Source organism: Electrona antarctica (genome assembly GCF_951216825.1).
Source record: "Electrona antarctica genome assembly, chromosome: 12".
Lineage (NCBI taxonomy): Eukaryota > Metazoa > Chordata > Actinopteri > Myctophiformes > Myctophidae > Electrona > Electrona antarctica.
The window spans coordinates 46,738,524-46,753,153 of record NC_136793.1 but is presented as its reverse complement, the minus strand read 5'-3'; the positions used below and the strand labels follow the sequence as shown (position 1 = coordinate 46,753,153).

Genomic DNA, 14,630 nt, shown 5'->3' with positions numbered 1-14,630 from the left:
AAAAAAGATCAGAATATTATTCTCTCACCTGATATCATTGAAGATGCACTAGGACGTGTACACACGCCATTGCAACCCGTCGGTTGGATTCCCTAGGACGTGTGGACACGTCGGATGGACGGAACCTGTTAATGGCGTTTATGTTGGCACCAATCAACATGAGTTAGACTTTAATATATTAGCGCCCCTCACTTCACATCGGGTGTGATTTTTATAGTTCACGCCACATGCATGTGGCGTTTAATTGTGTACAGTAGAACATGTGTTCTAGTGTTTTCTTGAAGTGGACCACATCACTGCCAAAGACTTCACGGCAGTGCACAAGTTCTTACAAACTTTGCCCAAATTATTAGCTCGGCCATATCGATCAAGGTCACTTCCTCCATCTATTAATACAAACAAACGGCGACACACCTGCGCTAGTGAAGTCTTTGTCTATCGACCCAGGCCAAGACGCTATCTGTGTGACTGATCCAAGCCGCCAGCATATATACAAGTCACACAGAGAACAAGACAAGACCAGATGAATCGATACGCAAGATAAGATAGTCCCGTCCGGGATGTGATCAAAGAGGGCGAAGTCTTTGATTCAAAGGGTTGCGTCCACCGAGAGCTGGCAACCTCCGTGACAGCACAGATTGCCCTGTCACCAGAGACCATGCACGGGGACGAGACTGAGAGAGCAGGGGCGGGAAAGGTACTCATACTCATAAGTAAAAGTATCACTATTGCAATGTAGAAGTACTCTGTTACAAGTAAAAGTCTGGAACTCAAAATGTGCTTGAGTAAAAGTACAGAAGTATTGGCTTCAAAGTGTGCTTAAAGCTTTAAGTAGTAGATCTAAAACAAACAAACAAACAAACAAAAAAAGAGAAGTATGCGTGCACGTACAAGGCCTTTTGTTTGGCATCAGAGGTTTTGAAAACTCAAAGAAAATAATGGAAGATTTCTGACTGGACGCGTTGGTTTTATCAAGCTCAGACTGAAATATTACATTTAATCCTAAGCACAATAATAACCAATAAAGAGAATATGATTGATACAGTTGGAGGCCATCGATATTGTCCTTTTCTTTTTGCTGAGGTTTGCGTGATCTGCGCAAAAGGACAGTTAACCCATTTTGGGCGGGAACCCCTTTTGGTGTTTTAATCCATTGATGCCTGGTGCAACCTATACGTTGTTCTACCCTTGATGCCGGCGCTCTCTCTGTGTCTCATCAGCTATTGTTATAATTTAGCTATTGAAAAATAGCAGATCTACAAGCTCATAGCGCGCCACCGAGTGGCGCGCTATGAACTTGTAGGTCTGCTATTTTTGAAAAAACATAACTATTTAAAAAAATAATGAATCAAAATTTGAAGGTTTTCAGAAACCTTAGGTCAGGCCCTAGAAGGCGTTCCCAGATTCAGCCTCAGGTATCAATGGGTTAAACATTATGTTATAATTTAGCTATTGAAAAATAGCAGATCTACAAGCTCGTAGCGCGCCAGTCTGCTATTTTTGAAAAATCGTGAAAATATTTATTTCAGAAAACAGGAGGATTTAGAAGGATTTTTCAAAATTTTGAGGTCAGGCCTAATCGGGTCAAATGATAAGGGACAATATCGGTGGCACCCAACTGTACGTATGTTATTGTGTATCCTGTTTGTCACGTCATGTCCCAGGAAGTAACCAGGGAACACACATATTTTACAAGCGGCTTTGGCTATACTTTTGTGCGTCGCAGTCAACGCAACAAAGTATAAAATAGGCCATTCATTGAAAAAATACACACTCTCTCGCCGGAAGCAACAATATAGCTGATATGGCTACACGCGGTCATGCCAAAACAACGTAGCGTTAACTTGGGTTCCTCCCAGACCGGACAGACTTTCTGTTGGAGATGTGAGGCTTTACTTTCTCCCCACAGCTGTGTCACGACACAAAGCTCTGTATAGCCCGGCTGTTTCGATGTCTGCAAAACAGGAATCAAAAAATCCATAAGAGAGAGAAAACAAAGGGAATAGCTAAGGAGATCTCCTGTACAGAGCTGACACTCTCTCTAACCCTCAATTCTCTCCTCCACTCCCACTCCCACTAACCCTCTCTCTCTCTCTACTCTCCTCCACAACAAGCCCTGTTCTAACTCCACTCTCCTTCTCTTTTTATAACTTGGTGCCTTGAATATGACCTCATCACCAGGACAACATCATGCTATCTTGCAGAAGGGGGAAATAAACACAGGGGGGGAGAGGAAAGGAGAGTCAGACTCAGACTCCGAGTCAGTCAGAGAGAGAGAGTACAACTTGCTGCCAGCCAGCCAGCCTGCCTTTAAACTTTCCTCTCATTGCACATGGAGTCGGGGTCCACATGGACCGGGGGTCTGACGGCCGGCTTGAACTCAGACCCATGGATCAAAGATGTTTAGCCTCCATCTCCACTTTAAAGAGGAATGGAGAATGAAGGCTGTGTGGTCTGAGAGGGTTGCACAAGACTATAAGAGAGATCGATATAGCCTCTCGAAAGGCAGGTGAAAATTGAGCTGCATTCACACAAGTGCATCAAACTTTCATTCCGTCAGTCGAGGGGATCCAAAAACGGAGCAAAGAGAGTGTGTTGAAGTTTGGAGTGGAGTGAGTGAAGAGTGCAGCGTCTGAGGTGGACTGCACAGCGGAGTCGGATGAGCCAACGATTTGCCAGGTGAGGGCATCTTTGATGATGGAGGTCGAGGGCCACTATATTTCCACACTCACTCCAGAGGGCCACATGGCATACACCTCTTACAGTTGGGTGCCACCGATATTGTCCCTTATCATTTGACCCATTTAGGCCTGACCTCAAAATTTAAAAAAATCCTTCTAAATCCTCCAGTTTTCTGAAATAAATATTTTCACGATTTTTCAAAAATAGCAGACCTACAAGCTCGTAGCGCGCCACTCGGTGGCGCGCTATGAGCTTGTAGATCTGCTATTTTTCAATAGCTAAATTATAACATAATGTTTAAAACACCAAAAGGGGTTCCCGCCCAAAATGGGTTAACAGTCTTTTTGCGCAGATCACGCAAACCTCAGCAAAAAGAAAAGGACAATATCGATGGCCTCCAACTGTATATTTCCACACTCACTCCAGAGGGCCACATTGCATACACCTCTTATCTCGGTACTTTAACTATGATCGTAATTAATGCCCTAGCCTACTTTGTCATTCTATGTCACACAAAGGTAGCCAAAATAGCTGATCTACAAGCTCGAAACGCATCGCAGAGCGACACCTTTTGAGCTTGTAGACCTGCTATTTTTGAATTGGAATCCTGAATATTTGTTTTTGCTATTTTTTAATTGGAATCCTGAAAAGTAACATTTCCATTTAATTTCAAATACTTATGTTACCTTTTTGAACTTGAATACGAATACATTGGACAATAAAAAGTTAAAGTATAAAATGTGTATATACTATCCTCATTAAGCTACTAACCGTCTTGCCGTCAGCATTAAATCACGCATTGTCAAGGTTTTATCGCGCGTAACACTTATTTTGAAGAACCAAATATCCGTAACCGCATGTTACAATGACAAAATGCCGTGTGTGCTGTCTTGACCGGTTGTTTTTCTCTCGCTCTGTGCAGAAAAAACCCGGCCGCGAGTATCACAGCGCCTGCTGTCGGCCGTTGAAAAACCTTGTTTTCACCAGAAACGACATTCATTGCGCCGATTTGGAGATACAGGCATTTGAATGCGGACCATTGATTGCAAGTGAATGCGCACGCATCTTCAAAATGGCCGCAGCCACTGTCCCACTTGGACTGTTGTGCTAACGAACGGTGGCTAACGATACGATCGGATCAAAACATGGATTAAAGAATATAAACCCCTGGATAACGTACAGCAGCTACGTTTCTGGTAGGCTATAAGACGATTCATTTAACACAGTTTTCTACGGTTGTGGCAGGCTGCGTGCAAATATACAGTAGACCAGGGGTTCTCAACCCGTGGGTCGCGACCCCTCGGGGGGTCGCCAAATTATTTTGGGGGGTCCCCAAATTATTTTCAAAAAAAAGATAAAAAAAAAAGATTTTTTTTTAAAATATTATTTTCACGATTTTTCAAAAATAGCAGACCTACAAGCTCGTAGCGCGCCACTCGGTGGCGCGCTACGAGCTTGTAGATCTGCTATTTTTCAATAGCTAAATTATAACAATGCTTAAAACATCAAAAGGGGTTCCCGCCCAAAATGGTTTAAGGTTATTGTAGCAGTCAATTTATATTGGGGGTCGGGAGGGGGCGGGGCGGGGGTCCCGAGACATTGCCAAAGCATTTCCGAAGGGTCCCCGGCCAAAAACATTGAGAACCCCTGCAGTAGACTACAGAAATTAAAGCGGGTCCTGTTTGCATGTTTGGAATTGAAACCACCAGTTGCCCATACCATGTATGTATGATTTAGGTGTCAATACAGCCGCGTGGCAACGACATGCACAGAGAGCCGCCGCGTCCCGCCCGTCCCTCTACAAGCACACCAGGAGGATGACAGATCGTCGCGAGACATCAAGAGGAGAGATCACTTCAAAGGGGGAAAAGATGACCGCGCGAAGACGAGTGTCCTCACTCACAAACTCATCATGGAAAATACGAGTCCTTTCATGTTTCGTGTGAATTGGCCTTCGGGGCCATAATGACTTGCTACAATGATGATCTGTAATATTGATGACGGGGATCATCTGTGATCCTCCGATAACAAACCCAGCTGTTATTCCATCTCGCTAATCAGGAATTAATACCGGGTTCTGGTTCTCGCTCCGATAGACGGAACAAACCCCCCCCTCAGGCGTCGTGTGTCAGCGTTTTCCACGCGCCGCGCGCAGCGGTGACAGCTCCGTCACCCTGTGCGCCATCCCAGACGGCAGCATAACATCCCATCTGCGGTAGATCTGGGTCAGAAGTCAAGTCCAGTTCATCACCGTTTACCTGTCCATTTCCTGCAACTCTAGAGGGACGTGTGCCGGTCTGGCTACGCAAACATGGAAATGTGCACGTGCGCACACGCACGCATGCACGCACACACACACACACACACACATACACATCCTCTTTTCATGCGATGAGGCGGAGGGACTTCCACCAAGCTGAAAAAACAAGCGTGTGGAAGGGATGAGGTTCGAGTTTGACTGAGGCCCAGTTTCCTCTGGAAGCCTAAGTCAGCAGACAAACATCAATCAGACTGTGTGTGTCTGTATATGTGAAAGTGTTTGTGTGTGCGTGCATGTGTGTGTGTGTGTGGCTGTGCACGCGTGCGTGTGCGCGTGAGAGGCACAGAGGTGTTGACATCCTGATGTGTATGGCGGTTGGATCGGGGGAGGTGATCCCACTTCAACTCGTGATCCCAGTTCCAACTCGTGATACCCAATTCAAATTGTCAGTTCCAGTTACTATGATTCAAGTTGCAGCAAATCCATGGTCGGATCACAAACTACACTGATGGGATTACGAGTTGAACTGGCATCAGAATCCAAGATAGCATGCAGATAAACTATCGCTGCTGTCAGGGCATATTCCACCTTTTTGTTGGGGTTTTCCCCCATAAATGAACGCCTTAATTGACAAAATAAAACGTTCGCTCTGAAAGAATATATATTCAAAGATTTGTGCCGCATTTTCACGATTTTTCAAAAATAGCAGACCTACAACCTCATAGCGCGCCACTCGGTGGCGCGCTATGAGCTTGTAGATCTGCTATTTTTTAATGCCTTAATTGATCATATACTACAGCGTCTCCCAGAAGCATCAAAGGTAGTAGTAGAAGATCTGCACTCTCGAAACGCCGTGCGAAGAGACACATTTCGAGCTTGTAGATATTTTTTATTTTATTTTGATCCCACGACTTTGCAACCCATTATTTCACCCAGTGTCAATTATCTATAATGTCATCCTGGGCGCTACACTTCCTCTGCCAACCTGGGGAGGGCAGCGGACTGGCCTCATGCTTCCTTCTATGCATGAGGAGTCCAAGCGGCTTCTTTTCACCTGACAGGGGGGGGGAGTTTCCCCGGGCCGGACGTAGCGCGTGTAAGGAACACGATATTCTGACTAGTTCCTTTCCCCTCCATCAGGCGCCCCGGCTGGCCAGGGGGAGGTCATTTAGAGACCAGGATTACTGCATGTTTTTTGTGAGGGTACCTACCCTTAGCCTGACTCCGCCAGATGGGGCAGCAGAGAGTACACTGGGTTCCCCCCCTCCTGCTCCCATCTGGGAACTCTCAGGCAGACTTGATGCCCGGCCACAAAACGGCCTGGCCAATCAGCAGCAGCTATCCCGCCTCTAGCTGCTACTGATTGGCCAGGCCAGTTTTGGACATATGAGGTTTCCACCCGACAGAGACGATATATCTAACCCTACGACGTGATTGGATGACATAGTAGAAGTGTCTATTTGTACGTCTCTAAATGGTTTGATGAAGAGGTGGACCCTCTTGTAAACAAGTGTAACGCTTAATTGGGTCGTCCGCTCACAGTTAACAGTCTTTGTATTGAGTTTGTGCTTGAAATGTACTGTAATTCTGCAAACTGTTAATACATATTTCAATCAATCAATCAATCAATCATCTTGCGGTGACAAAACAACGGTACTGTACATCACCTCGACGTGCATTTACGCTGCACGAATGAAGAGAAAGGCATTTTCTATTGTTTTTTTCCCCGCCCCTCCTCCTCCAGTCCATTAGGGTTCATTACGGTGCCGTGCTAGGACTCTTGTAGCTGTAATTAAAGTACAGGTGAGACATTAACGCACTTCTGTTAGCCATTAGTCAGTGTTTACTTCCAAACCGCTCCGCCTCCGTAATTAATAATCAGCCCGAACAATGAGTAATCGCCGGCAGCGCCGGTTGTGTGCGCGCGCGCGCACGCACGCACGCGAGCACGCGTGTACTCGGGTAGGGCATGTGTTGAACCTGAGCGATCTTCTCTAATCTCTGCATGCTGTCCACTTTTTGACTTATTTGACAACACAGTTCTTATTCCTGTTTCCAATGAAGACCCTCTTCTCTCTCTCTCTCTCGCCCCTCCCTGCCTGCTTCTGTCTCTCTGTCTCTATACTGTCTGGAAACGGGGCTCAGCCAGGGTGCGTCTCACATCTGCAATGTTTACATGTCAAGGAAGGTCTTGGCAACACCAATGAAATAGCATCCTCTAGCCACTCAGACAGTACGCATGCACGCACAAAACGCGCGTGCGTGCGTGCGTGCAAACACACGTGCACGCGTACAGCCCTTCCAGCACATTTGTTCTGTTTTATCTGCATATTTCACCAGTGCTGCTAACTGATAAATGTGTGCCAGTGTGCCCGTCTGTCTGCCAACAGCGGACCACTGACCTTCTGGGGTGGGGGTGTGGGGGTGTGTGTGTGTGTGTGGGGGGGGGGGGGGGGTGGGGGGGCATTCCTTTTGAAAGAAGGGAGAGAGAGAGAAAGAGGAAGGGAGCAGCAGTACCAGGGGAGGAATGAAAGAGGACAGAAGACGAGAGAGGGATAAAGGGAGGAACGAACGGATGGCGACGCTGTGAAATTACAGGTCCATTTTTATCACTCTGAGAAACAGAACAGAGATGTTCACCATCCATCCCTCCATCCCTCTGGCACTATACACGGAGACAGACAGACAGACAGACAGACAGACATCATGGCAGTATACAAACAGAGGAAAGTAAAGACACTGCCTGTCTGTCTCTCCATCAGTGTGTCATGTTTCTAGTGGCGTAACTTCACTTTTGATTAGGAGGATCGGATAGACTCTGCCAAAAAACGTGCACGCAGCCACGCACGCACGCACGCACGCACGCGCGCGCGCACGCACGCACGCACACACACACACACACACACACACACACACACACACACACACACACACACACACACACACACACACACACACACACACACACACACACACACACACACACACACACACACACACACACACACACACACACACACACACACACACACACACACACACACACACACGTGTGATCACATGTTATGCGCTACAGCGGTCCAGTAGCCTCAGGCCTCAAAAATCCTGGCTCCACACTACAGCGCTGGACACACTGCATGTGATGTGTGTGTGTCAGAGAGAGAGAGAGAGAGAGAGAGAGAGAGAGAGGCACTCTCTCTAACCCCCTCTCTCTCTACTCTCCTTCACAACAAGCCCTGTTTCTAACTCCACTCTCTTTTTATAACTTGGTACCTTGAATATCATTTTATTTTATTTTATACATCAGTGCTATTGAACACCATTTACGTTTCTGTGTGTGTTTCACAACAATCGAACCAATGAAACATATTACAAATCACATCTGACTGAACCTCCCAACTCAACGGTCGGTGAAACCACCAACGTCGTAATTCTTATCAATGATGGACATAACACTTTCGGCCTAACCTGGAAACGTGGGGGGAGAGAGAGAGATAGAGATAGAGAGAGAGAGAGAGAGAGAGAGAGAGAGAGAGAGAGAGAGAGAGAGAGAAACAGCAACGTGACAACAAATGGTCTATTTTCTGCTGATGAGACACTGTGGTCAACGCATATTTCCCCCAGACAGACAGACAGACAGACAGACAGACAGACCGGCACGCACACACGCACGCACGCACGCACACACAGCTTCCAACAGTGTCCTCTAATGCTGCTGTCAATATCTTTGTCTGTGTTGCTATGGTAAGAGTATGCACGTGTGTGTGCGTGCGTGCGTGTGTGTGGCAGGGTCACAGCGGCCCTGACAGCCTTCCCTCAACCTCCTCACCTCCGCTGCGACTCTGTCCACAATGGCCGCTGCCCATGAGCCTGCCAGGCAGCCCAGGACCACAAAGACTGGCTGGCCAACCTTTGACACGTGGAGCCTCCACCCGCCCACCCCGACCCCCCCCCCCCCCCCCCAAATAAAAAGGACCAGACACAAGCTGAGCTGGCAGCTGAACGCTAACAGGCCGACCGAGCGCGCTCTCCTCCTTTTCAGCAAGGTTAAAGTCACCCCAAAAGTCAATAGCAAACGTTGACGCACGCACGAGTCAACACCGCATTCCACGCTCACAGAGACGCCAACGGGCTCCCGTTGTCCTAAGCGTAAACACACACACACACACACACACACACACACACACACACACACACACACACACACACACACACACACACACACACACACACACACACACACACACACACACACACACACACACACACACACACACACACACACAGAGAGAGAGTTCTGCAGGAGCAAAGTTCGGGATCCCGGGGTCAAAATAGGTTGCGTCTTTTAACCCCGACTGTCGAAAACCTACGAAGAGACATTTAACAAAATGACAATGACAAGAGGGAGGGGGGGTGGAAGGGCGGGGGGTGGAAGAAGACGGCAAAAAAAAAAGCCTGACATTTGAACATGAAACGGCCGTGCACGTTCTGTATCGACGGCTAGGTGACATTTTCAAGACAAGTGATTCACACTGGGAAGACGTTAAAGCTGCCCGCCTGCCTGCCCGCCTGCCTGTCCGCCCGCCCGCCCACTCGGCTTGGCGAGGAACGCTGTGTCTTCAGCCGACAGATGAGATGTCCGATATGACGGATGTGTTCGGAGACATGGCGCGCCGTGGGCGCATGTGACCCGCACGGTCACTCATGTGATGTCACCGAGGGGGTTTGGGCACAGACGGAGCTGCCCACAGGACCACCTGCACGATGGACACGAGAGATGAGGGACGCGCGTGGGCGCGAAGACGTGGATGGCTGTGTGTGCGTGTGTGTGTGTGTGTGTGTGTGTGTGCGTGTGTGTGTGTGTGTGTGTGCGTGCGTGTAGGCATGTGCTGTAGCCCGCACGTGTCTACCAAGAGAAGGTTCACATTCCACCTTAACCCATTTAGACCTGAGGTCGATTGTACAAAATGCCTACTAAATCGTGACAGTTTTCTGTCAGTCGTTCTCACACATTTTCATGTCAAGGACCCCCAAAAATATATGTAATTGGCCGCCGATCCCCATCTGAAAATATGTTGTTTCAGGGACCCCCCTCGGAAACAAAGATTTGAGTTAAAAACGTTTTATTCAAAAAAAAAAGCAGATCTACAAAACCTTTCCCCACAACAATGCTGCGTTCAGACGGGCACATGCAAAACTACACTGCGTATTTGTATGTTTGTATCTGAAGTTCAAAGCAGCTCGACTATTTGTAGCTTGTGCAACAACTACAAACGTCCGGTGTATGTTTGTATCTTCATGTCGCTGGCTTCCATCGAAAATGAATGGTATAGATTATCTTTGAAACTTTGTGAATGCAGCATAACAGAAAACAGAAACAACACTAGCATAGAGCCCTGAGGGACGCCAGTCGACCATATAGGGTCCAAGTGGTTAAGTGTGTATCCGTAAGAATGTCTTGCGTGCATGCTTGTGTGCGGGTGTGCGGGTGCACGCAAGTCTCTCATCGCAGTCACGACCAGGATCACACCTCTCGTCACTATAATCCCACATTAAGGACACATTGTCAAGATGTCGGTCGGTCGGTGACATCATCGGGTTGAAACGACCAGCGGGGTGAGAGAGAGAGAGAGAGAGAGAGAGAGAGAGAGAGAGAGAGAGAGGGCGCGCGGGGACAGGAGAAGGTGTCTGTGATGACATCATGGTGGTTGAGAGACCACTGCGGAGAGCGGGGCACGGCGACAGGAAGCCACGCACGGCGGGAGAAGGATTAGCAGATGTAGGAGACAGGATGGACGCCGGGAAGAAATTAATAAGCAAGACACGAGGATAAACGTATAGAGGAATACTCCAAAGGCCTCATTATCTTCGGGTGTGTTTTATATCAGTTGTTCTCAAACAGTTTCATGTCAAGGACCCCCAAATTGTCGTATATATTAGGCCAGGGGTTCTCAACGTTTTTGGCTGGGGGACCCCCCGGAAATGCTTTGGCCGTGTCTCGGGACCCCCGCCCCGCCAACCCCTCCCCACCTCCAATACAAATTGAAAGCGACAATAACCTTAATAATAGCGAAAATACATCATAAATAAATACTGAAACCAGATATAATCATTAAGGAAAGTGTATGCATGCACTATGTGTACTATGTAAACTCTTAATTTCCATTTTCCAGCCATTCAGTTCCACCAGTTCATTAAAGGGGCATTCCACTCATTTTCAACATTTTACTATGTCATTAATATACCTTAGAGCTGTTGTGTAGAAATAATTAAAAAGTCCCCCTGTTCTGTGTTTCCTAGAACTGTAGGTCTGAAAAAAATCATTAACATGGTGAATCACATCTTGATGATGTCATCAAGATGTGATTCACCATGTTAATGATTTTTTTGTTAATGATTTTTCTAGGAAACACAGAAGGGGGGGGTCTTTTTTATAGTTTCCACACAACACCTCTAAGGCATATTAATGACATGGTAAAATGTTGAAAATGAGTGGTATTCCCCTTTAAGTAAGCCTGGTTTGCCTGGTGTGGGTGGTGATGGGTGGTGATAAAGGGGGAGGGGCTGATAGTGTGATGTCACTATATTACTGTTTTTTTTTTCCATTGGCACGTTTGACTGTCAAGGTTTCAGCCTCCAGGAAGAAACCCTAAATACAAAGGGAAGACATCATTGCACATAACGACCACACCAAGGGGTCTAATGAAGTGCTGTCACCTCATGAACAACATGAACAATTGGAAAAAAAAGTGTCCTTTGGCTGGGGAAACCATGCAGCTCAAGGACCTCCTGGGGTTATATGATTCCATGTGTATAGGCCCAACGTGGATCTTTATACAGAAGCAAAACAGTGCCCTGAGTGTTGGGGAGTTTTAACTGTTGCCCTGAGAAACTACAGCTACAGTTGGGTGCCACCGATATTGTCCCTTATCATTTGACCCATTTAGGCCTGACCTCAAAATTTTAAAAAATCCTTCTAAATCCTCCAGTTTTCTGAAATAAATATTTTCACGATTTTTCAAAAATAGCAGACCTACAAGCTCGTAGCGCGCCACTCGGTGGCGCGCTATGAGCTTGTAGATCTGCTATTTTTTAATAGCTAAATTATAACAATGTTTAAAACACCAAAAGGGGTTCCCGCCCAAAATGGGTTAACTGTCCTTTTGCGCAGATCACGCAAACCTCAGCAAAAAGAAAAGGACAATATCGATGGCCTCCAACTGTATATACTACAGCTCTTAATTAACTAGTTCTAGGTACAAACAAACACCCGTCATCACCAGCTCAGATGTCTCTTCAGATTGTTTGAGGCGAGTCGATGTTGACACGGTTTCCAGGTCCCCGAGCAACAATGGACGGTTGAAATGTCCCTATAGAGACGAAATCCTTTGCAAATCCATTTTTAAATAAGAGCATGCTTCTACGGCACAATCACTCTGCAAATCATATTTGTGAGTGTGTGTGTGTGTGTGTGTGTGTGTGTGTGTGTGTGTGTGTGTGTGTGTGTGTGTGTGTGTGTGTGTGTGTGTGTGTGTGTGTGTGCGTGCGTGCATGTGTGCGTGTTTGTGTGTCTGTCTCTCTACCACGTGTCTATATGTGAGTTCAAGATGGCACATGCCTGCACAGCAAGATTCAAAAAGTTTGTCCCTATTCTGGCATGAACATTAGGTGAACATAGCTGATCTACAAGCTCATAGTGAGATTGCAGATCGGCAATTTTTGTCAAAGATATTTGGTGTGAAGGGGAGAAAAATGACAGGGTCTAGGATAAACCCTTGTGGGACCCCATGCAGTAATTTGAAGCAGTGTTTAAAGGCCAACTTTAGTTTTATTTATTTATTATTATTTAATTTGCTGCTTTCTTTTGTTTTAGGGATTTTAGCATTTTTTTTTACAAAATGTCACTGCGATGTCTTTATTAATATTTACTATAGTCCTACTAGACCCCAGGAAATTACATCTGGCCACAAAATATCACAGGATCTACTAAATGTGAAGGTAGAGGTTCTATAGGGAATGCCATACTTGTGTAGGCTCAATATGTCATGCTCAATGTTTGTCACATTCAATAGATCCTGTGATCTTTTGTGGACAGATATAATTTCGTGGGGTCTAGTAGGAGTATAGTAAATAAAAAAACAAAACAAAATCACAATATTTTTTTGTAAAAACAAACCTGACAAAAATAGCTATAATCGCTAAAACGAAAGAAAGCAGAAAAAGAAAAAAGAAAAAACGAAACTCCTCTTTGACTTTCTCTAATGAAAGAAGACGGTTTTAGGATGTTAGTTGTCCTTTAAGCGGTTTAGTAATTCACACTCTCACAGTGTGCATTTAAAGATGCTGCTCATGGGGGGACAATGGCTAGAAGGGCTGTCGTGACCAAGCCCCCCAGAGCGGCTGGCCAACGTTGAAGCCCCAATTACCCTAGTGACCAAAGCTGGAACTGCAGGACGTTCATGGAGGTGGACGGACGTTCAGTGACATCATGATGCAAAAGTTGGCCTCAAAGTTGAGACCGCGCGCGAGCCAACCAGAGCCAACTGGGTGGTTCTTCCGGGTGCTTCAAACGCCACTGAGCAACTTCCATTGAAATGAATAGCTGGGGACAGTCTTGTCCGGTCTCTAGTATATAAAACCCTGTGGTCGTGACGCGTTGTTCGCTTGGTTCTGGCTTGGCCCTTACCTGCGGACACGCGGGGGCAGTCTGGGAGCATTGGGTCCACGGGGCTGTCCAACGGCTCGGGACTCGACACCCAGTTACGACAGTGCTGTAGAGAGAGAGAGAGAGATAAATATATCACATACAGTATTGGAATGAACTCACACAATCACAACACAAACTAGAAACATATTTGGCCCTAAACAGACAGTATACTGTGGCAGACTACCTAACCACAGTAACTGATAAAAACCTGAGAAAGACTTTGACAATGTACAGACTGAGTGATCATAGTCTGGCAATAGAGAAGGGCAGACACAGACAGACCTGGCTGCTCAGAGAGGAGAGGCTGTGCTGTCACTGTGATGACGGAGATATAGAGTTACACTTCTTAACACAATGTAAAAACTACACAAATATAAGAGAGGAGTTCTTCCCAAAATTTGAAACAAATTGCCCAGAATTCCAAAATATGACGAGAAATTACCACTCCTTCTGGGGGAACAGAAAGAATGTGCAGTTTTGGCTGCAAAATATGTCAATTCCTGTCACAAGAAAAGGGACAATCTGTAGGACAAACATACAGTATGCAATGTTTTATTTTCTGCACCACCTGCTTTATTTTATTTTTATTTATTTATTTTCCATGTCATTGATATTATGTTATGTTGTTGTTTGTCATATTTGTGATTGTGCTTTGGCAACACTTGTAAAATGTCATGCCAATAAAGCCAATTGAATTGAATTGAATTGAATTGAATTGAATTGAATTGAATTGAATTGAATTGAATTGAATTGAATTGAATTGAATTGAATTGAATTGAATCGAGAGAGAGAGAGAGAGAGAGAGATGGAAATTAATAGAAATTAATCTTTGGAAGGCCATTTCTTCTTACGTCTTTGATGGAAATTGGATGATTTGAGGCATTTTGTTCCAAAAACGTGTTTTGCAAAAATCCACCTGTTGGTGGCGCTATAACAGGCCAATGTGAAAAGGGTGGGATATATTCCTCAGCCCAGTAGGAA

At 46.0% G+C, this 14,630-nt stretch overlaps 1 protein-coding gene across 1 annotated transcript in view; it reads right to left on the bottom strand.

Annotated features, from left to right (window-relative positions):
• Window positions 1–14,630, bottom strand: part of arb2a (ARB2 cotranscriptional regulator A) — a gene marked incomplete at its 3' end in the record, with an annotated part of 273,502 nt that overhangs the window by 94,762 nt on the left and 164,110 nt on the right. Inside the window, exon 9 of the mRNA XM_079517005.1 lies at window positions 13,629–13,713. Within this exon, the coding sequence (XP_079373131.1) occupies window positions 13,629–13,713 (85 nt within the window). The remainder of the gene's footprint in view (window positions 1–13,628; window positions 13,714–14,630) is intronic.